Source organism: Callorhinchus milii, unplaced genomic scaffold (genome assembly GCF_018977255.1).
Source record: "Callorhinchus milii isolate IMCB2004 unplaced genomic scaffold, IMCB_Cmil_1.0 Scaffold3, whole genome shotgun sequence".
Classification (NCBI taxonomy): domain Eukaryota; kingdom Metazoa; phylum Chordata; class Chondrichthyes; order Chimaeriformes; family Callorhinchidae; genus Callorhinchus; species Callorhinchus milii.
In genome coordinates, this window is record NW_024704744.1 from 97,954,118 (window position 1) to 97,980,259 (window position 26,142).

At 48.0% G+C, this 26,142-nt stretch overlaps 1 protein-coding gene across 1 annotated transcript in view; it reads right to left on the minus strand.

Annotated features, from left to right (window-relative positions):
* Window positions 1-26,142, minus strand: part of lpgat1 (lysophosphatidylglycerol acyltransferase 1) — a gene marked incomplete at its 5' end in the record, with an annotated part of 37,959 nt that continues 11,817 nt past the window's right edge. Inside the window, 6 exon segments of the mRNA XM_007905014.2 lie at window positions 1-1,044; window positions 2,966-3,072; window positions 7,721-7,847; window positions 10,008-10,275; window positions 16,817-16,912; window positions 21,344-21,462. Of these exon segments, the coding sequence (XP_007903205.1) occupies window positions 890-1,044; window positions 2,966-3,072; window positions 7,721-7,847; window positions 10,008-10,275; window positions 16,817-16,912; window positions 21,344-21,462 (872 nt within the window). The 3' untranslated portion in view covers window positions 1-889.

Here is a 26,142-nt window from a genome sequence, read left to right on the forward strand (position 1 = left end):
CGTTTCGACTCCATTGTGTAAACTACCTACGTAAATCTTCTTTCAACAAAGTCCTTTCAACGCTGTTCGACAGCTGCACTGTTCTGCAGTGCTGCGAACGGTGCTTTCTACATGATTGGCTGGATCACTGTATTTGGTCATTTCAACTAAACTTCACTTGGATTTTATGCGCCATATTACACCACAACTAGAACGAAACGCGTCTTTCACCTTTCCTACTTAATTTACCCACGTTCAAAGTTGCGAAATCACACAATTAAAAGACCTACGATCACGAGAGTGCTAAGAGGCCTTCGACCAGCCGCTTGCAACGAACCTCAAAACAAAGCATATCGATAAATGCTATGGAAAGCAAATCACGTGTCACTCCGCGGTTAACGTACAAAAAACAGTCCCGTCGTTGGTGAGTTCCTCGTCATTTTATCAAGGGAAAAGGAATGAGATGTGAGCTTCTTTACGACAGTCTTGTCCGATGGCAATTTTGTCCTTTGAAGCAGAGGGCAATGATCCTTATTTCAATGCACTGTTGAATTCTCCAGCGATTTCATCCATCCTCCACCCCCACCCCCCACCCCACTTCGAAGTGGACGTCTGTCGATATGCAGCATAATTAAACAGAGAAGGTGCCTAAGGACCACGTAAACGCATTAGAACTCTAACACCAGGTTGCAGGTTTGTTGATTCTGCATTAATATTTTAAATCCGAGTCTAAAAATCTTGACAAAAAATGACAGGCAACCAATCCATCCTTTTTTTTATATCACCCTTGAAGAAACATTTACATTCACACACGGACACTGTGACACACACGCGCTTGGCTTAAAAGTCCTAATTTATATATATATTTATTTATATATATATATATATATGTTTAATAGGTCCCAGAATTCTAGAGCACCAGGCAGTGATACAAATACTGCAGAACATTGTACCACATGCAGCCTGACAGAAATCCCATTATTTGTATTAGGAAGAGCCACAACGGATCAAGAGTCATAGGTCTGGAAGTTGCGGTTGTTTGACCTTTGGGAGGTGGGAACGCTCCTGGAAAACAAAAAGAAAAGGGGCAACTTTTTTAAATGTTTTAATTAATTGAAGAGCAACACATTCGGTTGACGTTTCCCTCAGTGAATATTCCACTGAGGCCGTGAATTGCCTCTCAAGCAAGAATCCAACAGGTCTACAGAGGGATTCAGATCGTCAATGACCCAGCCTCCGAGCAGACAGGAAATATTTGCTAATAGTTTGTCGAGCCGCATTTTTTCACAGCAGTTAGTGAATAGATTGAACGTTGGCAAACCCCTTTGCATTTGCAGTTAATAAGTGTGCGTCTGTTTGGGTGAGGTAAATTCTATTTTTTTCGGGTTGGCCGAGGAAGAACTCGGGTTTGGACTTCCACGTTTTGACAATCCTACCCAAATGTTCGCGATCTTGTCTCCCGAGACACCCACTTGGTTATCCCAACCACTGCATCGATCAACTCCTCCTTTAGAAGGGAACCGGGTACGTGTCGGCTCGAGAACGGTTCCAGAACGATGGGCCTTTTCTTGCCTCAATCTTCAAGCTTTTAAGACCTACAGGTATCCAAGATCCAAACGGCCTTTCTGACCGCAATCCGAGATGGACAGCAGCCCGCAAGCACGACTGCGAGGAGAGGAAAACGGCAGTACCCGTAACCCCCGGGTGCACAGGAAAATCTTGTCGTTCTCACTGCAGTTTGCCTGCCCTGTCTTTAGAGAGGATGACCAGACCCAACCGAATATGCAGCGTGCCAATCTGAGAAACCTCCAAATCCCAAATTCAGTGAAATATCCCCCAAAACCAGCTCATTCTGGTCTTGTCCGGTTTATAATGACCAGAACTTAGCAGCGAGAGAAGTAGAGATACTCGAGCCCGAGGAGGTGATCTATCCCGAGGGGGTGTGGGGGAGAAGAAAGTAATGTCACAGCAGAAAATAAAAATTCTTCTCCCACTTTTCAAGTACACACACACACAAACACAACACACACACACACTTGATAAAAGCTCTCAACAGAATTATATTTACAACCACTTGCTAATGCAGGAAATGTTAAAAACACGCCTGGAAAATATTCAGCTGTGAATGTGTTAACTCAACTGGAATTCAGCCCACAGTCACTGTCTAAACAGCGTTGCTAGGTGCCCTCGGCCATTGAAGGGGAGAATCCGAGAGTGTGAGTGCGTGTGTAAAACAAATTTAAGGAGCTACATACAACCGGTTACAGAAATCAGCTTCAAACCACAAAACAGAGGACCTCAAAGAAAAAATTTCTTCCTTCTCTCTCTCTCTCTCTCTCTGCTCCACGCCACCAAGGATGCATTTTTCTTCAACGCAACAAAAGCCATATTTTTTGAAGCTCGCTTATTTTTTTCTTAAAAAATCCGAAGTAAAATGGACTGCACTGCACTGCACGCAAACGGGAAAAAATCTTGCTGGTTTAGTATTCCGAAGACCCCCGACACCAGCACGCTTGCCCGAGTCTTGAAATCTCACTGCCGCCAGCAAATGAAGATGTCAGGAAGGATTGCCCTTCTCTGGTGGATTCGGCCACACTCGGCATCAAAACGCCTGAACTGTCGTCGAGGCTTTTTTTCTCCCTAAAGCCTGGGTGCAGTTTGTGTAATTTCCCCTCCCTCCCTCCCTGGGTCCCTACTCCACCCCCACCCAAAAAAAAACGTAAGCATTTGTCACTTTTTTTTAAAAAAAAGGAAAAATTTAAACTACACTGAGCGTACAATAATACTCCTTGCATTTGATATAGAGCCTCATCACGGAATAAAGTGGATTGACTGTGTGTTATGTGGGTGAAGCACGGGAGTCAATTGCGCACAGCAGTGTGTATTTCCAAATATATTTAGAAAGCGTTAAATCGAGGTCCGCTGACCCAGGATAAAGTCAAATCGAAATCTCTTTCACATCCTTAATCACCTAGGTAGCGCCCACCTGTTTCATAAAAGTGTGCCAAGAGTTCCTCTTTCTCCACAAACCGCTGGTACAGCCATCTGGTCAGGGGCTCGCTCTCAAAGGGAACATCCTTGATCGAATAGATCCTGCAGGAAAAGAAACAGGACGGATGAAGCCGGAGCCCAATTATTCCTACTCCACAGGCCCAATGGAGAGGTCACTTGGCACAAGTTTAGATGGTACCCAGAGAGCGGATGCAACTGAGCCACGCCACTAGCCACAAGGAGTCTCGGAGAACAACAACATTATATAGTGCCCTTCACTCCGGACGGCACCTGGGAGTTTAACAGGTTCCGTGCACCACTACCAGATAAACCTCCTGCGATCCGAATCGCTATTGGTTTCGTAAACCACTGATTTGCACCCAGGCCGGCCCGAGACTTCAGCGGCTGAATCATGTGCGACACTGATACAGGGCTCCCTTCACTTCAGATCTGTGCATCTGCTCGGGAGCGCTCAGCCCCACATACGACAGCGCAGCAAATTGTGCGCGGGCAGTGGAGTGGAAAGATGAGCACAAACTGTCCTTCATGGCTGCGTAAGTCTGCATGTGAGCTGGGTTCAGCGCCCATCTGCTTCTGGCCACGTTTCAATGCCTCCTGCTGCTTAGCCTTTCTCATGAGTTCGTTGTGGGTCCATTTAAAATGTGCAGATACTGGTTTCTACCACTAAATAGGGAGTAATCCGCTGTAAATTTACCGACAAGAATAATCCACAATCAAGACAAGTCTTTGATTCTCCCTTCCTCTCAAATTTCCAACGTACACAAACACGGCACAATTTGGTGTGAAAATACTCTTCTTCCAAATTGGTTGGTAGTAAATGAAATGTTTTTCCAATATATAAAAACACGAAAAAGGATTTTCTGGGCTTTTCAGTCGCTCCCAAATGAAACTATGGAGCTTGTGACTGACATGTGATATTAAACTGTACAGCAGTGAGCGTTTGTGTATTTTAGTGTAGTAAATAAGGCAAGTGGGTCAGATTCCTCATTCTAAATGTAAGTTATTACCACTGGTTATATTCAGGGGTGCAATTTCCATCACCTTATATAATAATAAGTTTACAGGAGTCGTGCAGCTCAGTGGTTAGAGCGCTCGCCTCACAAGCGAGAGCCTGGGTTTGATTCCCGGCAGGGGGCGAAACCTTGGGCAAGCTTCCTTACTCCACTCGCCCGATAGTAATCCCTCAAGAAAAAAAACAATTAATAATAAAATTGGTCACTTCAATCCACGGCTGTTTGTGGGGGACGCTGCTGTGCGCAACCTCAATATTATGGCTTGTGACTATTATTGCACATACCTGAAACCTGGATTGTTGCAACCATTATAGAATTTGCTCTGTAATTTGGAAATTCAGACTGTGCCCACAGGGCTCTGTCACACTGATGCACATCAGCCACCCTGAGCTGGAACTGATAAATAGCTGTGATGGTTGGTTAGTAAGAACAGAGACAGGCAATGTTGGCAAAAAAAAAACAAGATCAGATCAGGTGCTGCTCACTCACAAACAGCACGAGTTATTGACCGAGGGCGAGAACATTAAACACAAGCTGCTAAGTTCTCCGCGGTGTACACAAAGCCTACAAGAGGTAGAGGTGGCTTAGACCCCACCCGAGGTCTGAAATTCCTCTGCTCTCGGTCTGGCTCAAAAATACACGTGAAGCTACGCAGAAAACCCTTAACTTCAGTCTGAACTCGGTCCAACTCAATTCTGTCCTCCACCAAAACCCAACCCACCATCAGACCTTCCCTGCAAGTGCAATCCTGCTTGTTAAAAGACGTTTCCGTCAAATCTGCCACACTCTCCTCTGTGGAAGGGGCTCGCAAGGAGATTGCACACGTTCTGTGTCAGGGTAGCAGGTGTGCTTCCAGAGCTCGAGGGTAGACACCAACCGGACTCGAGTAAAAAAAAACAAGGAATAAATGGGCCGTCGAGAGATTTGCAATTGCAACTGTGGCAGTGAAACTGCTGAACTATATTGTTCACTGAAAAGAACAGGTGGGGTTACAGATGAAAAGGAATAGCACTGTTCTTATCCAGTTATTGTGTGTGTGGTGGGGTGTCAGGTGATGGCCACGAAAACAAAAATATTTTGAACATATTCTCAGCTGCAGGCTCTCAATTCTTTAAACGATCGGTTCACGTTTGACCGGCAACCAACCGACTGACGAGAAGTGACAGAAACCCGGACAGAGACTCCACCACCTCATAAAGTGACAACAGTTAACAGGGAGAAGAGCGACGGCAAAGTGTGGGACACCCCAGGGGAAAGCCCGGGGGGGAAAATGCAGTCGCCCGCACCAGGTCAGCATGAAGGGAACCGCAGCTGCAATGAAGTGGGCAGCTTTGTGCCCAAGTGCAGCAGTCAGCAGTCGGTCTTAAACCGCCACCCGTCCGTCAGAATTTCTCCAACACAAACGAGAAATGTACGGTCACGGTTGGGAGCCTGCGTGGGCGTTTGCACGAGTGGAAAGGTTTCGCGGCATTCTGCAAAAGAACACGTCAGGCTTGACGAAACTTAACGTCAATCCAACGTCTCATTTTCTCCTCTGAAAGTGTCCCTTGGAACGTCACCCAAACCTCTGGTAACGCAACCTCTCCAAGTCACCCGGTCTAAATGGAGTCATTTGTGGTCCGAACCCGAACTTTCTTATTACCTGAGCCATGTCTGTGCTTATGTTCACAGTTTAATACGACTGACGGGTGTTCACAGAGCTGGAATTCAACAATGTTGCGCTCTAATGATAATAATAATAAATAATAATAATAAACTGTGGTTTAGCATCTGATCCGAAGGGCAACACCTACAACAATGCCACCCTGCCCCAGTGTCAGCCTAGACTATACAAGTTCAAAGACTCAATGTGGGGCTTGAACCCCACAACCTTCTGACTCAGAAGCGAGAGTGCTACCAGAGGAGCCAAGATGATGCTTTACAAAGTACCCGAGTACAACACACTCCTTTCACCGAAGAGGAGAAAAGTAGGAACATAGGTACTTGGTACACACAGAGGTTAAGCCCAAATGAACCGTACCCCAGAGAGAAAAGTACCATTGTTGTTGGTAAGATGTTGCTATCAAAAGCAATGGTGATTTACTATCAAAAGCAAGTTCATGCAGATATTGTGCAGATTCTACTGCCTTAAGAGAGTGATTCGTACCCAGAGAGAATTTGCGAGATTCAAAGGCAATGGATGACACCTCCTCAAATGCAAGTCACACTCAATGGCCCCCCCGCTACCACCCCCCGCCCTCATGACACTTCCAATGTCGTACCTTTGCCCTGCCAGCGTCGCAATTACTGGGCCAGGAATTGTTGACCAGTACATTGTAATAACTGGGATTGTTGCTCTGAGCAATAGTGAAAGCTAAATAAGCCTCCTCCCGAGAAATCGAGAAGATACAGAGGAGGGCTACCAGAATGATTGAGGGAGGCAGAGGGACTGGACTACGAGGAGCGACTCAGTAAATTGGACATGATCGCGCTGGAAAAGAGAAGATCCAGAGGCGACGTGATTGCTGTCTTTAAGACTCTAAAGGGGCAAAACAATCTAGATCATGACGGGCTGCTTCAACTGGGTCCAGAATAGTAAGACCAGAGGTACACGGCCTGCGATTGAAGGGGGGCAAATACAGAACAAATCTACGCAAAACACTATTTCAGTGAGCGAATAGTGAACCTGTGGAACAGACTCCCGAGGGAGACGGTTGAAGGAGGAAATGTTGATTCTTTTCAAACACAGATTAGAATAGTTTTCTTTTAGGAAAGAACACGATTGGATACGGGACATATGTACAAGCCAGGAAGGTGGAAGGCGAAAAAGATGGACCTTGGTCTTTTTCCTTTGTCCAGCATTTCTTATGTCCTTCAGAAGAACATAAGAAACGCCTCAGTGCGTACTTTGGAATAATGCCAAGCGGATACCCATTGGCAATTAGTCATTGCAAAAAAAAACCTAGCAGGCTGCTCAAAGCGTGGGACTGTCAACAGTGATTCAACTCCAGGAGTCTGAATCATGCACTTCACTCCCCTCCCTCCCTCCCTCCTCCTCCCCATTCCCTCCCTCCTCCCCTCCCACTCCCTATTCCCCTCCCTCCCTCCCTCCCTCTCTCTCCCCGATCGCCCCTTCCCCCTCTCTCCTCCTGTCCCAAAGGAAACTCTGGGAAAAAAATGTGAAACCTGACTGTTGGGGAACATTTGATCAGAACACAGCGTGTTCTCTGTAAAGCGTATATTGATGAGGTACAGTCACAGCGAAGGGCCGCTTTCAGTTCTAACACTACCAGCAGGCGCTCACTGAGGCAAAACTCACTGTCCAGTGTCGCCTTTATTACAGTTCCTCGGCTCGCCGGTGCTGCCCTCCACCACCTATTCCCAATGAACCATTCCAGCTGGGTGTAAGGAGATACTCCCTGGTCAAAACTCTGGGCAAGTTTCCTTACTCCACACGCCTGTTTAGCTTGCAGTAAGCAGGAACCCGGTACAATACTGATCGCAAGATTGGTCTCTCATCACGGTTGCTAGTTGGGGAGGGGGAATGGGGTGAGGAGGGGTAGTCAGTGGGGCAGAAAGTGTAGGACAGAATAGACCACCAACACTCCCCCTGCCCGCCCCCAATCTCAAACTCCCTCTACTACCAAACAGGCACTTATTATCCACATGTCACATGGCCACACAAACCCACGGAGGCGAAAGAATAACTGGAGAAACGTAATAAAGGAGCAACCCACCTATAGTGTACGTGGGTGACTGTTGGTGCTCGGTAACCAATGATCCAGGTCTGGATGTCCATTGGCTTAGCTTCAGGATATCCAATGGTAATATCTATAACCCACTCAAGACCTTTGGATTTCGTCACTGAAGAAAAAGGGAAATAAAAGAGAAACAGAACAGTGAGCAAAATAGTTTCATCGCATGCGTTAAGACACTAGTCATTCGGTTCGGGCCTGTTTGTGAGACACTGCTGTGCGTAATCTGGCTGTCATGTTCCTCCTGCCCACAAGCAAAGCACAAAGTCCTGACTCGTTATAGTAAATCATGTGAAGTGCATCGAGACATCTCGACGATGTGTTAAGGTGCTATTATCGAATGCAAGGATTGCAACAGAATAGGTACAATCTATTGTAATATTTTCCCAACAGGCAGGGAATGCTTCCGGTGGTGAGTGAAAGTGCAATGACCTGGAACGATGGGAATTCTGCTCGGACATAACCTACTTCCAGAGCAGAGTTCCCACGGATCAGACTGACCGACTGACAAGAATCACTATTTGTGACATCGGTAACAACTCTGGTTAAGAACTGCCGCAATGTGGATCCCCCGATCGCCTATTTAAATCCAAGGTCCACTCTTGTGGCCGCCTTTCAAGGCCTTTCTTGTTGTGGTTACAATATTTAAAGCTGGACGCAAAACACTCGGGGCAGTATGGCCATTGCTATTTAACAAGTGTAAACATGACTTGCACTGACTCTGGCAACTACTTGACAACTATTAGCCTTGTCCCCAGTAGCCGTGCATTGTGACGAGAACGTCAATCCTTGCTCAATAGCAGGACACGCATCTTTTTCTTGCGGCCTCTTTGCAAACACACAAAAAAGAACCAGCCACATGGTTAAACAGATCTCTTCTTTTTTTTTTAAAAAGCGACTGCAAAAGAGTTCTCAGCAAACGGGAATTTTAACAACAAAAGGCATTTGGTAATTTGAATCGGCGGCATTGTTAGCACATGCTGGTTGTCTTTTCTTTAAGGAAAAACACAGAACTTTCTTTCACCCCCTTTGTACTCAACACAAAAAACAGCGAAGTAACCTGCAGGTCCTGTGAAAGACAATTTGAACAGTGGCTGCGCTAGAAACAGGAGACAGCTCAGCTTACTGCAGTCACGTTGAACTGCCACCACAAATTCGCTCCCAACATCAGGAGGGGATTTCTCCCAATCCACTAGGTTTACGTCAGGTTTCTAGGTTTGACCCCAACTTGCAGGGCTGGGGGGGGGGGGGGCGGGGGTAGCATGCGTTTTGCCCACAAAATATACAGTCAATTCGCTTGACAGTATATCCTGTGAAGCGCTTTGAGGTGTCTCGAAGATGTGATAAGGCGCCGTATCAAATATAAGGATTATTATTATTATTATCATCATCATCATCAGAGCTACCGTCCTTTGGATGAGACGTTAAACCGAGATCCCATCTGTGCTTGTTCAGGTGAACGTTAAAAGATCCTACGGCACTATTGGAAAAGAGAAAGGAGTTTTCTCCTGTTGTTCTGACCAACATTCCCCCGGGTACTGTAAAACAATCCATCCACGTCATGGCTGTTCGTGGGACATTGCTGAGCGCAAATTGCTGCCTCGTTTGACCTGCAAATGCACAATCACTACCCTCCACAATAAATCTTCTTCGAAGTGTCTCAGGTGACATCAAAGATGCTGTATTAACCGCTGCGGTTATTATAACTCATCCTACCTGAATACCCACCCGAATGTTTTGCTCTCGCACCATCAAGCTGCTTCATAAACAACTCCAGCTCCCTGGCCTGAAACACCCATCCCTGGTAACTGCTCCAGCTGCTGATCAGCCTCTGGATAAAGACATCCCTCCTGTTTTATGCCCCGAAATAGCCCTTTGCAATCCTGAACCTGTCTCCCCCTGTTCTAAATTCTTCGGCGTAGAATCCCAGACACGCAAAACCCGAGCCAGGCGCACAGCGACACGCGCAGACAGACGTGAAGTCAACAACCAATTCTGTTTGGTGGATTGCTGGCTCCACGTGAGCCTCGACTCGAGCCTCCGGCCTCGAGCTCCGCCATCGTCAAGAGCGCTCTGGGGCGCTGCCCCGGGGTGAGCGGGGCTCTGTGTGAACGCCAGTCGCCGTTACAGTGATTCCCGTGTAAGCGCAGTGAGTGTGTAATCAGGAAAGGGGGGGGGGGGGGGGAGAAGAGAGAGGACAAAACAAGGCTGATAGGTCGCCAGTACCCCCCACCACCCCCATCCATCCCAAGTTGCCCCACACCCCTACCTGCTCCATTAGCATCTCCGGCCGCCCCGTTCTCGTGGGCCGTGCACAGGGTCTGCAGGATGACCTCGGTGGCTCCCTGGCGGGGCAGGGTGACGTGCTTCAGGTGTGGAAGGTTGTTCTTCTTGGCGAACAGCTGGCTGGTCTCCCGCCTCTTTCTCAGGAAGCCTCCTTCGGGGAAGAGGACGATCCACTTCCTGTCCCGGCTCCTGTAGTGTTTTTCCAAGTGCCGCCGGAGAAGCACCAGCTGCTTGTCGCGATGAGCTTTGCCCTGGACGCCGGCCGGGAGGCAAGAAAGCGAACAGTAAAGGGACCGCACGGCTCGCAGGCACCGAGAGAGTGGCTCCTGCCAGGCGTGTGGGTCTGCCCGCGCTTCTGTCTGTGCTTCTGTGCTTCTGTGCGTCCGTCCGTCTGTCTGTGCGTCCGTCTGTCTGTCTGTGCGTCCGACTGTCTGTCTGTGCGTCCGTCTGTCTGTGCGTCCGTCTGTCTGTCTGTGCGTCCGTCTGTCTGTGCGTCCGTCTGTGCATCTGTGCGTCCGTCTGTGTGTCTGTGCGTCTGTCTGTCTGCCTACCTGGCTCAGAGTGACTTGACTCTGGCCTCCCCAGAGTCAGAAGGCTGTGGGTTTAAGTCCCGAGTCGGACTTGGACCTCACAGGGAGTCTAGGCTGACACTCTAAATTCAATACAAAATGACACGTGTATAGCGCCTTTCACGTTGGGGGGGACATCCCAAGGCGCCGGGGCAGTACTACAGCAACGTCAGAGACACTTTGAGACGTCTCGAAGATTTGATGAGGCGCTGTATCAAATGTAAGGATTATTATTATTATTATTATTAGTGCTACATTGACAATACAGTGATACAATGTCAGAAAAGACATTAAACAGAGGATCCGTCTGCCTGTTCAGGTGGACGTTAAAAGATCCCAAGGCAACTTTTTCAAGAGAGGAAGCAATTTCTCCCGGTCAATAATCTCCCGTATAAGATCAGGCGTTCACTTTGCAGCCTTTTGTGGTTTGTTCAACACGACGTATCCCATGGGCACGGCAGCCAGTTTGTTCTAAGCAACACACCACAAAGTAAACGGCCGCAAACATCCACTCCGCAGCCGTTTACTCTTTTGGTACGTTGCACTGAACAAACCGACCGCCGTGTTTGCCGACCAATGCAGTCAGTGCACTCCACAGTGAAACCCTGTAAAAGTTCACACAGATGACTTGGGGACGTGATAAGCCGCTATATCAAATGTAAGGATTATTAAAAGAGCACTCATAAGTACTTAAGGCGTGTGAGATTCCTCAGTAACCAGCAAAATATTTATTATTCCAGTTGGAAAGTGAGTGAACGTAACGGAGTCCTGTAGCTCAGTGGTTAAGAGCACTTGCCTCGCAAGCAGAGGACCTGGGTTTGATTCCCAGCAGGACAAAACGATGGGCAAGTTGCCTTAATCCACATGCCTCTGCTTACTTGGAAGTAAATAGGAACCCGGTTCTTAGTCGATTGGCTGATTGTTTTTTCCAGGGGATAAAATCCCTTCAAAAAAATAATAACTGGGCCACTCAATCCACGACTATTTGTGGGACGCTGCTGTGTGCAATTGGCTGCCGTGTTTCGCCCATAAAATACACAGTCAATTCACTTTACAGTGTACCCTGTGATGCACTTTGAGACGTCTCGAAGACGTGATAAGGAGCTATATCAAATGCAAGGATTATTACTATTATTATCTTTCAATAGAACTTACTTCGAAACCCTCTTTTCCACAACAAGAACAACAACCATTGTATTTATAGAGCGCCTTTCACGTCGGAGGACGTCCCAAGGCGCTGGACAGTTGGGTTGGGACCCGAGCAGGGGGGAAATGGTCAGGGTGAGGGGAGGGAAGGGAGGGGGCGAGGAGGGGGTAGAGAGTCGAGAGCGGAGCTGAAGGCTGAAGGTCAAAGAGAAAGGTCTTGAGACCGGCCTTGAAGGAGGAAAGGGAGGAAGCGGCGAAGGCACTGGGGATGGAGTTCCAGAGCCTCGGGGCTGAGAGGCTGAAGCCCCGGCCACCGATGGTAGGGCGGTTGGGGCGGGGGATGTGGAGCAGATCGGAGCCAGAGGAACGGAGAGTACGGGCAGGTAGGGAGGGGGATAGTAGGTTGGAAAGGTAGGAGGGAGCAAGGCAGTGAATGGCCTCGTAGGTGAGGATGAGGATCATGAATTCGATCCTCTGGGGGATGGGAAGCCAGTGGAGGCGAGCGAGGGTGGGAGTGATGTGGTAGGCTTTCCCTACCTACAAAACATTTTAATAACCTAGCTCTTTGTCTGTGGCTTTCGGTCAAGATCCGATAGTGCTTTGAGGCCGGTATCTAACATGAAACGCGCCGTATAAGTAAAGTTAGGGTCGTCAAAAGCTAACTTCTCCGATTGTGCATTTGGTCAAACTCCCTCAAATTTCCCTGCCCACTCGATGATTCCGCATCACGTCCGTGAAGTAATTTGAGACCCTCTGCAAAAGGCGCTGCATTGAACAAATTGCAATTTACTAGAACTTCTAAATTCTTCCCTCCCCGCGCACAGACAGGCACTGTACCCTTCATCGCGCCATAGAAATTTATAGCACAGGAGGCCATTCGGCCCATTGTGCCTGTGCCCTGTCTCTGAGAGAGCTATCTATCCATTTAGCCCCATTTGCCCCGCCTATTTCCACAGCTTTTTATTACTTCTCTTTTTCCGATTATTTATGTAACTTGTTTCAAAATATACTTCTTTGATTTCGCTTTCGGTCGTCACCCCTCCCCCCCCCCCACCCCCCACCCCCCACTGGGCTTGTGAACTGCTTTGAGATGTTCCCACGTGAAACGTATTATATTAGTAACAATAATAATATTGTATTTCTCGCAAATGTTTTAACCCCAATAACGCAATCGCTTACAATCTGTATTAACTCTCACTCATTCCGTTGTTGTGTTTCTCCTTTTTTGTGTACGTCTCTCAGCTTCATTCTGATGACTGGTGGTACTTCCGGCTTTGCAACATAAGAGATGTGCAGGACAAGGAAAAACAGCTGGTCTGGTCAGCATGAAATATAATAATAATAATCCTACACCACCAGCTCACATATCCTCAATTGAATTATTCTCCAAATAGCTGTCTAATTCCCTCTTGAATTTGCTGACACAATCTGTGCTTCCACATATTCACTACTCGCTGGATAAAGTAATTAAAGGCGCACTGTCTGTTCACCATCTCTCATCTCGGTTGTAATCCGTGCCTCCCCCTTTGCTCCAGATGTATTTTATTTGTTTTGTGACTGCGTTCAAGACATTATTCCGTTTCGTTTCCTTAACCCTTGCGTTTGCCGAAACGCTAAGCCATTAGCACAGGATAAATAAACAAAGCCTGATGTACACAACACTCGCGGGAGAAAGGAAAAGAGGGACTTAGGTGAGGGGAGCAGGAGGGGTGCGGGCTCGTGGTGGAGTATAAACACACACTCGTTGGGCTGAATGAGCTGTATCTCTCTATGTAACTATGCAACGATTAAATGAGTCAATCCCAGTTTACAACAACAACAAAAACAACAACAACAACTTGCACTTATATAAACACCCTCCACACAGGGTAGCGTCTCGAGAGCGCTTAGAATGAACCAAACGAATGACAAAGAACAGCTGGTGTTTCAGAGCCCTGCAACTCAGAGAGTCAGGGCAGAATTCACCTGCCCAAGTTGCCACCTTAGGCTAGAAGGGTGCGGAACAGGAACCCACCCCGGTGATCATTCAGGAGCTCGCTCTGGGAGCCTGGAGACAAGTCAAAGTGACCCGCCCTCCCCATCAGGGCCACAGGGGCCAAGAAAGTAACACAAAGGGAAAACAATTTTTCAACCAGAGTGTTAATTTAAAAAGTGTAGTACACAGCATAGATGCATCCAAGAGGAAACTAGGCCTTCACATGAGGGAGAGAGAAACAGAGGGTATGGCAGGGAATGAAAATCATGCGAAGCAAAAAGCCCAGCACGGACTTTACTTCAAACCTTCAGCGGTTAATTCCAAAGTAACTCCAATTAAAAGTGTGCGACAGAACACAGAGCAGTCAGCCCTTCCCTGTACAATGCATCTCTGTCTCTCATGTTCCTCTGTGTATCACTGATTCCCCTATTTGAGAAGTCTGCGAACGCCCGTTTGCGAACGATAAAATCCCTGGATTTTGCTGCAGAGTGAACACAACACAATGGCTGCACCTGTTTAAGAGGAGCCAAGTCATTTTCTTGCAAATGGCACTTCTGCGAAAATGACCTGTGCAGTAAAAACCCAGAGCTCACTGACATCTGCTTCTGTCAGTCAGGCTGTCCTCGCAGTAATATTGCCTGTTTTAGAAAAGGTAGGAAGCGGCTGCTTTGTTGCTGTGAGAATTGAGCCTGGAATTACAGCTGCTTCCAACAACAAATTTATTTTCACTTGTGTGGCGATGAATCGGGAGGCAGGGCCATTAACAGCACACAGGGAAACTGCTCATCCACTTCCAGCGCATACACGTGTGGGGCTCTTCAGTCTGGTTTGGGGACTCTGAAGCACAGCGGTGGGTTTCCGCGTGTACCAAGCCACCCGGCTGACCAAAAGAAAAACCTACAACAACCATACACTTTGCCACTTCTGTCGTGAAAATACACGGTCTTATAGTTAAGGTGAACTCAGGGAATAATATTAATAATAATAATCATAATCCCGGCATTTGATATAGAGTCTGATCGCGTCTTCGAGACGTCTCAAAGAGCTTCACAGAATATACTGTAAAGTGAATTGACTGTGTATTTTGTGGGTGAAACGCGGCAGCCAATTGCGCACAGCAGCGTCCCCGCAAACAGTCGAGGTTTGAGTGACCAATTTTTTTTATTTGTTTGGGAGCGATTATGACCCTCCGTAGAGCGATCCACCACTCAATTTACAACCGGGTTCCGACGACTGCGAGGTAAACAGAGGTGTGTGGAGTAAGGAAACTTGCCTAAGGTTTCGCCCTGCACCAGGAATCAAACCCCAGGTCCTCTCGCTTGCGCGGCGAGAGCTCCAGCCACTACACTGCCGCTCACCAGGTAAAAGTAAAAAAAAAAAAATGCACTGCCATCCTCAAAAAAAATGTGGTGTGAAACTTCACCTGGTTCTAGATTTCCTGTTTAGGTCAAGTCTCAGAGCGCCTACAATTTCGGCAAATTGTTGAATTTCAGTCACAACATTGAAGTTGGATTTCCCATTGTTCCTTCTTTTTATATATATATATATATACACACACACACAAATCATAGAAAAACAGCTTTTTTTTTTAAAAAAAAAGAGACTGCGTTTCACAATTTGCCAAATTCTGGAAGCTCTCATACGCCAGATAGACAGAGTAAGTCTCGACCCACCTCCCCCCAGCAGAGCGCTTTGGTGTCAACATTTGCCGTGTGAGCTTTGCGGAAAGCGAATCGTTTTTACTTTCATTTATCCCCTTTTCTTTCACTTCCTCATTCCTCTCCCCCATACACCACACACACCCCCCTCCAACCCACACACACCATCCACTCTATATACAGTACATACATATATATAAAAAAACTACTTCCTGCCAGATAAATGTTGACTTCAAAATGTCACACCATTTCCTCTACTTCACCCTTGATCCCTCTAATCTCTCACACCACCGTCCCATCTCCAAACTACTCTTCCTGGTCAAAGTCCTGGAACACATTGTTGTGGGTCAACTTCGGTCACAGCTCTCCCCTCCACTCCCTCCTCGAGCCCCTGCAGTCTGGTTTTCTCCCCGACTGCCCACAGCACAGAGACAGCACTTGTCAAAAGTCGCAAACGACATACATTCTCTCTCTCCGTGACCAGGGCTCCCTCTGCCTCCTCGTCCTCCTGGACTCCATCCTTGGCCTCTTCTTTTCCTTATCTAATATGCTCCCTTTGGGCGATGTCATCCGCAGACTCGGGGTAAACTTCCACATGTTTGCGGATGACACAATAATCTACTTTGCCTCCTCCAGCACCAACTCCAGGTCCCCGATGTCACAGTCACAGAGGTAGGGAGGGCGGAGCAACACCATGGAGGGCTTTCAACATGAGGACAAGGAGTCTAGACTCAATGCCTCTAGATTGGCGAGAGTGTGGCGAGGTGGGGTGGTGGGGAGAAAATATTAGCTTTTCCTTTCCTGATCTCTATCCACAGCTCCACAGACAGTAGGTGGATGTGGATGTCAGGCCGGGCTGAGGCTTAGGCTAAGCAGTAATGCCTCCACCAATCGAATGAAGTCAACTCCCGCCATAACACCGTGTGCGCTTTGGTTCCCTCCCCCACTACCCCACAACCATATTAAAACTGGTCGCATGGCAATGGATGCCACGGGAGAGGAGCCACAGCACCGTCAGGTCCCTTAGCACATCAAACCGCTGAGGTGTGTGCGCGCCAACTCAGCACGAAAACAGAAGCCACGGCCAACACTCTGGGCGCTAACAACACTTGAACGCCCGCCGGGTCTGGGTGCCGGGCGCCACACACGGGCTCCCGGGTTACGCACGGGGACGGACGCGCAGTACGTGGGGATCGCGCGTATGTTTCAGGCGTGGCGCGCAAGAGCTTCTGGGGCTCTACCCCGCGCGAGGGACGTTATTACCTAAATGCAAGTCGTCGTCGAAGGCGTTGTTGTATTGCAGTGAACACTTAAATATAGCCACTTGGGCCAGATCCTTCTTTTTATATATATATATACACATATACACACACACAGTGACCACGGCTCACGTAAACGCCGTTGCCAGGTTAGCCACACGTGCGCAGAGCGCCATCAACCTCACCTGTCGGATGAAGAAGTCCCCGTGGATGAGGGACACGAGACCGAAGTTCGTAAACTTGAAAACGTATTCCATCAGCCACATCATGCGGCGAACCACCTGCGAGGGAGGCGAGGCGCAAAGATATCAGCGGCTGCCACACACAATCCTAACACCGACCTCTCCCTCCCCCACGCCCAGATAGTTTATCACAATAATAACAATAATCCTGGCGTTTGATACAGCGCCTGATCACGTCTTCGAGACGTCTCAAAGCGCTTCACGGGATACACCGTAAAGCGTAGTGACTGTATATTTTGTGGGCGAAACGCGGCAGCCGATTGCGCACAGCAGCGTCCCCCATACAAACAGCCGTGGGTTGAAATGAAGTGACCAATTTTATTTTATTTATTTTTTTCCTGAAGGATTATTATCAGGCGTGTGGAGTAAGGAAACGTGCTGGAGGTTTCGCCCCCTGCCGGGAATCAAACCCAGGTCTCTCTCGCTTCCGAGGCGAGTTTACGGTCCAATCCAGGGCAGCGCTCTCAGGCGTCTGTCTCAAAAGACAGTGACCCGAGAGCTACCACCGGGAACGTTCTGCAAGAACACGCTCGGATAAAGTGCCGTGTGATCTCCAGCGTTCCTCTACTTCATGGGGACAAAAAATATTTTCTCCGACTTGAAGTCGTTGCTGACCAGAGTCACGTCGGACAGTGAGTGGCCTTGGATTATCTGCACATCACAGCCGTACACAGTCCAGTGGAGATTCTATGCCTACCAGACACTCAGCGGAGGGCAAGGCATGATCTGAGTCGGGGTTGGGGGTGGGGGCAAACATAATACACAACCCTACCATCAGAGAGGGGAGCAACCAGCACGTGGTCTAGGACAGGGGGAAGAGAGGGACGGACGCTGTCCTGCAATCTGACCTGACTTTAAACAATCAGCAAGAAAAACACAATTCTTGCCTTCATTTAATATACTGTAGCACCTTGTCAAGTCGTCTGAATGTCTCAAAGCGCTCTTTTTTTTCGCTCGACTGTGGATTTTGTAGGCGAATGTGACAGCCAATCTGTCCTCATGCTTTTTTTGGGTGGGGGTGGGTGGGGGGGGGGGGGAATGCTTTTATTTTTGGAGTAGGGCAAATAGGGTGGGTGGAGGGGTAATTAAGGGAGGTAAGAACTGTTTGTGGGGACGCCGCCGTGTGCAATTGGCTGCCGCGTTTTGCCCAGAAAATATACAGTCAAATCACTTTACGGTATATTCTGCGAAGCGCTTTGAGACGTCTCAATGACGTGATAAGGCGCTGTATCGAATACAAGGATGATTATGTTTACTATTAAGAAAGAAACAGACTAATCATTTATTCTGGACCCACTCTTTAAAATGACCCTGTAAATTACCGACACACTGTATCTCCATTCCCGTAAACATCCTTCCTGCTATAAACAGAGTGGACCTCTCCTTCGTCAGCAAACAAGCTTGTGCCATGGGGTAGATATGGTTGGCGGAGGGTAGTTAAGGGAGGTAAGAACTGTTTGTGGGGACGCTGCTGTGCGCAATTGGCTGCCGCTTTCCGCCCACAACGTATACACAGTCAATTCACTTTACAGCGTATCCCGTGAAGCGCTTTGAGACGTCTCGACGACTTGATAAGGCGCTGTGTCAAATGCCGGGTTTATGACAGTAATACCGAGAAAGAAACAAAATTGATGTTTATTCTGAACCGACTCTTGAAAATAAACCTGTAAAATATCGACACATCTAGATTCTTGTACACATCCTTCCTGCCATAGACAGGATGGGAGGTGCCTCTCCATCAGCACAACAAGGTTGTGACAGTCACTGCTCCAAGGGCAATTACTACCCATGGGCGTTAGTCACTGAAATAACACTGTTTCCTGACAACGCCACTGCAGTTAAAAAGGCCACTACATCGAGTCTGGACTAAACAGCTCCAGTGGCTTGAAGTTTGCCGAGTTTAGAAAATAAATCACTCCTATAGCGGGAAGGGCTTAAACACACTTATCAATATTGCGTTTGGATTGATTCTCTACCTACTCCCATTAAATACAATCGTTTAATCTCGCTTGTTAACAAGTTAATATGATCTCAAACTGTGTAAGCAGGACGCTGTATAAAAAATAAATCAATGTCTCCATTCACACCCTTGCGTATCATTGTTTGGGATCATTACTATGATGTTTTCATCAGGAGCAGTGGCACAATAAAGATCACTAACTGGGCTCAGGCCAGCGCTCAGCCCTGCCGGATAGCTGGCAGCTCAGGGTACAGGACAGAGGATTTTATTGAAATAAGATCCGGAAATGCCTGAATATTGAAGATTATTGGGTTAATGTGTTTATCTTTATTCTGGCAGTCACTACGGTTTAATGTGAAGCTACTCTCCGCGGAAAAAACACTTTGCCCGGAAACAACAGCCACCTCACAGAGCGTTCTACCCGCTCTAGTTCTGATTTTGAGGCTTTGCCCCCAATTTCCCCCTCGCTCCCCCGCCCCACCCCACCCCGGTAATGCCATCCTCTTACCAGAGGGAACAGTCGGTCCCTACTTGACCTGTCAACAATCTCTCCTGCTCCATGTTACAGGGGTTTGGGGAAAGGGCAAGTCGACGGGACTGAAACGATGGCTGGTAAAGGAGCTGGCGTGGACACAGTGGGCCGAGTGGCCTTCTTCTCTGCTGTGAATTTCTATGGTTTCTGTGTCCCCCGCCCTACCCGCCCCGCCATCTGCAGGCAGCCAGTCTGCCCTGCTCTCAGGAACTCCGCCGCGAACCGATGCCCCCTCCGACTCGCTCCCTGCACTTTAGGCCCATCTTAAGACGTATCCTCTTTTGACCGCGCTCTCAGTCATTTCCCCCCACCCCTCCCCCCCTTCTTCGGCTCCCACCCCCAGCTCGGGTGATCCCTGCTGAATTAGCCAGCCAGTAGTTGCGAGAGCTTCCGAGACACCCTCCCGACAAAAACGGCAAAGAACCGGATACACAGTGTAACCCCGCGGCCGCCCCCCCACCCCCCCCTCCCCACCACCGCACACAAGTCACCACTGTTCTGCCGGCGGCCAAAGGACTGTGGGGTTTGAAAATGGCATCTGATACGTCCTCGAGCGGAGCCAGTTTACTCGGGCAGAGCTCTTTGTACATCAATCGCGTGTGACAGCAGAGCTGGCCTTGACAAATGTTTGGCTGGAAGGAGGACAGCTGAGCAGATCAGAGCAGAGACGGCACCCAGTCAGGCACAGACCTTTAACCGCCCGACACGCTCAGGGGCGGCGTGATCAGAAACAGCAGCAGGCATCGCAGCTACCAGCTGCTCCTTAAAAATAACATACACCGGAGCCAAGACCTGGAAATTTGTTGGCTGTTTTTAAATGAAAAGAAATAAAACTCGGGTTTCCCTGATCAGCCCACGATTTGGTCGAATGAACCCAGGAGAGACCTGACTTTTCTGACTAACTCAGTTCGATCACAAGGCAAAGAGCGAGTGAGCTGTCACCTCGAATGAACCCAGCGAGCCGATAGGAGGGACAAGTCGACACGAGTCTGGCCCCGAGGTGTGGCTGAATTCCTTACTATCGAGTCATGCGGATCGCTCTTCCTTCTGTCTAGACGGGGCATGCTAAAGTCACTGCGCTGGACTTAAACTATGGTACCCTGACCTGGTCTGAAACAATAGCTCGTCTGATACCGGTCAGCTTCGTGGTAAAGGCAAGTCCTAGGTAGGAGTGGGGCCAAGGTAGGGTAAAGACACAGAGAGACTTATTCACACATGTTGGGGTGGGGGAAAGAAAGAAACAAAAAAAGGTAATTGAGAACTCCCTGTAGAATTGACGTCATAATAATAATCCTTGCATTTGATATAGCACCTTATCACGCTATATTTTTTCGGGGATTGACTATCGCTGATGAGCTATATTAAAAATTCTTGATTTAACCCCCCAAGAAAGAGATGCGTGGTATTCTGCAACTGAGCAGCGACAGAGGTCATACACCCTTTTAGAGAGAGACATCTATTTATCTATACTAATAAAGACGAAATATCTGCCTGTCTAACTGATCGACCTAGAGACATGACTCTATTTATAGCTCATCAGAAAGGTTTTGCCGGGGTGGGGGGTGGGTGAGTGTCATAGGCATATATTTTTTCAGGGATCTCCTAGCGTGACCTGAACTCGAGACACCTTAAAGGGCTTCACGGAATATACTGTAAAGTGAATTGACTGTGTATTTTGTGGGCGAAACGCAGCAGCCGATTGCGCACAGCAGCGTCCCCCACAAACAGCAGTGGATTGAGCGACCAAATTATTATTATTTTACTTATTTATTTCATTTGAAGGGGTTATTTCCCCCGGAAAAGCAATCAGCCAATCGACTGACGTTACCCTACGTGGGGGGAGGCGGGGGGGGGGGGGGGGGCGCAAGTCGTTGCTGCGCTGAAGGATCTCCTCCTTGTTAAAACTGTGGATAAGGCACTGTCCCTGTGTGGGGTGGTTGGGTTCCCATTCGAAGCTCTCGCCAGCCGCAGCATGTACCTTTCCCTTATCCTGCAGGCACATCATGAGAGTGCAGACATCCCCCGTTGACTGATGGTTCACCAGGACCATGGTTTCCTCTTCAGTAATTCCTCTCACGTCATCTCCCCACTCCACCACTGGAAGAAGGAAAGCACATTATTCACAGCATGACACCAGAGAACCGTCAAACCAACTTCCTCCACTGTTTCCCAACACCTTGCGCGTGGGCACACGCGCGCACACACGCACACATGCAGAAAATAATTCGAGCAGCAATCCAAGCATACAAAAAAGAGCCACCGTTTGAGGCGGGTGGGTGGGTGGGTGGGTGGGGGGGGGGGGATTGGGGAGAAAATAAAAAGGCAGTGCTTGAACTGATTCATTTCTCCTGGTCATACACAGTATGTTACGATTTTTGGGGGGCGTTTTTGAACCCCCCCCCACCCCATCACCCCAACGAAAAAAACCATACAATATAAATAAATGCACTTCACACAACGGTGTGAAATCCAATTAAACTAATGGCCGCGCCATAAATACCTGTCGTGAAAACCAGCAAGATTCACGGATATCGGGGAACAAGGAAATTTCAACTAAACTGGTTCCGGTTAACAGCTAAAGTGTGACCAGTTACTTACTCTCCCTCCCTCCCTCCCCTCTCTGAACACCCAGAGATATTATCCCGCGTGAAACATGCTGTATAAAGTTCTTTCCCAATATATTACTTACTCTCCCCTCCACCACCATCACCTCAGTATATAATTCCCTCTTCCCTCCCACCACAGTATACTCCCCCTGCCATGTATTTCTTTTCCCCCCACCTCGATTTCAATTTGGTCACTCAGTCCACGACTGTTTGTCAGGGGCAGTGCTGCGTGCAAATGGCTGCTGCGTTTTTGCCCGCAAAGTACATAAGTCGCTATACTTTCCGGCACATCCTTTGAGACGTCCCAACGACGTGATAAGGCGCTACATCAAGCGCAAGGATTATTATAACAATGCATTTCTCATTCTCCTACCACCGCCTCCCCGTCCTTCGGGTCACCCTCTTCCAGGGCACAGACCAAGATCTGAACAAAAAAAAGCCTCGATGCTTTTTACAAGCATGTCTTTTGGGTTTAATGCCGTGCCTCTGGCTGCAGAGAGCAGGCTTTGAAGTGGCAGCAAAGGAGAAGTGGACGTGCTTGAGCCTGGCTTAGTAAATCCAATAAAATGCCTTCAATTATTCACATCCACAAAGGATCTCCTTCAAAATGTCATCACTGCTGCAACCTCAGTAGATGAGGAAAAGGATAGAAGGGCAGAGGGTGGAACCCCGAGGAAAGTCATTTGTGACGTGGCCTAACACACTGAAACACACGTCTGTGGAACGAAAGCTTATTTTTCCTCCATAAGAGCTGTAACTCTCAGGCTGGGCAGAGCCGAGGATTCCAGGCTGTCAGGCTGATGGTTTGCTTCGCTCGAACGTGCTTTGGTTGATAAAAAAAAACCCAACCGAAAAAAGCTTTCAGTTGACTCCATTAGACTGGTGCAGAGGAGATCTCGTTTACACTGTAAAGATCTCTTGTACAATAACAGTGAGCGTCACGTACTAGGTTTCTGTTCAAGAAGCCACAGCGACCACTGCCATGTCCAGCTTTCACCAGGAGAACCACATCTCCCTTCACCCCTTCCCCGCCCTAATTAAACAATACCCAGACACGGGAAAGATTCCCTTTCTAACCCGGCAGAAGCCACAACGTCCCCACTTCATCAGCCCCAGCGCTGCTCTCTGAAGCCTGGCTCGGCGGCTCGGCACACAAGATCCATTGAACAACACACCATGAATTGAAGACCATGTTTATCAGGCGGCTTCCTGAATGGTTAATGCAGAGAAACTAAGGAAAGCATCAAAGTTAGACGCGGTGAATTGCCTCATTCGACTCAGAATGACCACCCCACTGCCTCCCCCGGACCCCACACACACACACACACCCCCCACCCTGTAGCGTACTGGTTAGAGCACTCGCCTCGCAAGTGAGAGAACTCAGGCAGTGCGAAACCTTAAGGTAAGTTTCCTTAATTCCACACACCTGGTTACCTAGCAGTCAGCGGGAGCCGGTTGTTAGTCGATTGGCGGATCGCTTACCAGGGACAATAATCCCATTCAAAAAAAAATGTGCTCACTCAATCCACGACCGTTTGTGGGGACGCTGCTGTGCGCAATTGGCTGCCGCGTTTCGCCCACCAAATATACAGTCAATTCACTTTACAGTATATGCTGTGAAGCGCTTTGAGACGCATCAGCAAGATTATAATGCAAGGATTATGATGGGATTATTATTATTATGGTATAAATCTCATTGCTCACCGTAATCAGAGTCACCAAAACAAAACGTTTTTCACTTAACCTTGGCTTCAGCAGCTGGCCGCAAGCTTCATCTGAGTGAAAATAATATTTCTGGTGGCATTTTTTAAGTGGTGAGGTGGTGGGTGGAGGTGTGGGGGCAGAGGAAAGGTTTTGTAAAGTGCATCAGTAAATTAGACAGCGATGTAGAGCGCCACCACCACCAACAACGACGACGACAAGATTACATTTGTATAGCGCCTTTCACGTCGGGAGGGACGTCCCAAGACACTGAACAGTGACAGCATTTCAGATCCGAGCTGGGGTTGGGGTTGGGGGGAGAGAAGGAAGGGGAGGGGAAGGGGGGTGGTCGATGGCACGGTCAAAGAGGAGGGTTTTGAGGCGGGACTTGGAGGAGGCTAAGGAGGGGGCGAGGCGGAGTGATTGGGGGGTGGAATTCCAGAGGTTGGGGGCAGACTGGCTGAAGGAGTCAAGGAGCCAGATGGCCAGCCAAGGCCAGAGGAAAGCAGCGATGTTGCACAACTTAATAAAAAAAAGCAAAATTCCTCTGAAAGCAAGCGCTCCGAGGCCCCGTCCGGCGCGAAGGGGGGGCTATTTAATGCAAGTTGCTGCTGTTACATTTGTGCTGAAAGACGAACAGTAAACACTGTACCGATTTCTACACCGATACCTAGCAAAAGGCATTTTAATAATAATAATAAGCCTTGCATTTGATATAGCACTTTTCACGTCTTCTCGACGTCTCAAAGCGCTTCGCAGAACAGACTTGAAATCATTTTCCACAGCTCGCTCCATTAAGGGCCATAAACAATAATCTAAGAGGCACAGGTTCCAACAATACAGTGCATCGCAAAGTCACTGGTGCACTTTGAACCACCAAATCATCGATAAGGAGTCTCACACCCAACGCTATTTTGCTGCACAAAGGGCTTACAGGCTGAAGGCAACTAAATAAGTGGAGTGTAAACGTCCAGAGGTCCACATATACACAGACTCAATTCGAAAAAGATAAGGGAGCTTCTCCCTGTGTCTTGGCCAAGCCCAGCACATTCAGAAAGAGCAGACAAGTCTAAGTCTGCATGTGTTAAAAGACTGACTCGTGCTATCGACAGTACCATCTGTCCCTGAGTGCCGAGTGTCTTTATAAGGACATAGACTGGAGAGACGAGGGGGGGAAACGCATCAGAGTTTTTTTTAAAACATAAAACAGAAGCTCTCAAATTGTAGCTTCACTCTCTGCGGCAATACTTGATCCAAGATTTCTTTTAAAAAAATATGTTTGATTTGTCAAGACTGAAGCCTTTTGTTTGGTGGGAAATATTGGAATGTGTCAGACAAGAAAAGTCCACCATCTGATCAGTCCCAAAGGTTTTTTTTAAAAAAAGAAAAATCTACTAACTCTTGGGCAAAAGAAGTGATAAGGCGCTGCATCAAATGCAATTCAGGTACTGTCTGCCTGGCTCAGGTGGACGTTTAAAAGTTCCACGAATCGTTTTGAAAAAGATGAGGGAGTTTTTCCTGGTGTCCTGGTCAATCTATTCCCCAGATGAAACTGGTCATTCACTCTCCACTTCACGGCACGTTGCTGTGCGCAAATGGATCGTGGTGTTCGCCAACAAATACGCAGCGGTTACACTTCACAGTGCATCTTTTAACCCCACATCCTTCTGATTCATGTTGAAGTGAAGAGCTTTAAATGTGACGTAACAGGCATAATAATAACAATAATAATAATCTTTGCATTGGATGTAGCGCTTTTCACGTCTTCTCGACGTCTCAAAGCGCTTCACAGATGACGCTGTAAAGCGAATTGACTGTATATTTGTAGGCGAAACGCGGCAGCCAATTGCGCACGGCAGCGTTCCCCCACAAACAGTGGTGGATTGAAAATGACCAATTTATTATTGTTTTGTTTTTTGGAGGGATTATGATCAGGCTCTCTGTGGAGTAAGGAAACTTGCCCGAGGATTTGCTCTGCCTGGAATTGAACCCAGGTGTCTCGCTTGCAAGGCGAGTGCTCTGACCACTGAGCTACAGGACTCCACAATGCAAGGATTAATTATTATTATATTTAGAGTGCTGTGGCGTATTGATTAGAACAAGCGAGAGGACCCGGGTTCGATTCCCGGGCAGGGCGTAACCTTAGGCAAGTTTCCCTACTCCTCTGTTTACCTAACAGTCAGCAGGAACCCGTTTGTTAAATTGATTGGTCGATCGGTTTTCCGGGGCTAATAATCCCTTCAAAAATAATAATAATAATAATTCGGTCACTCACTCCACGACTGTTTACGGGACACGGCGCGTTTCGCCCAGAAAAAAATATACAATTCACTTTACGGTATATTATGCTGTGAAGCGTTTTAAGACGTCTCAACAATGCGATAAGACGCACAAAAGAAAACATATAGTCAGTTCACTTTATAGTGTATTCTGTGAAGTGTTTTTTGACATCCAGAAAATGTGATAAGAC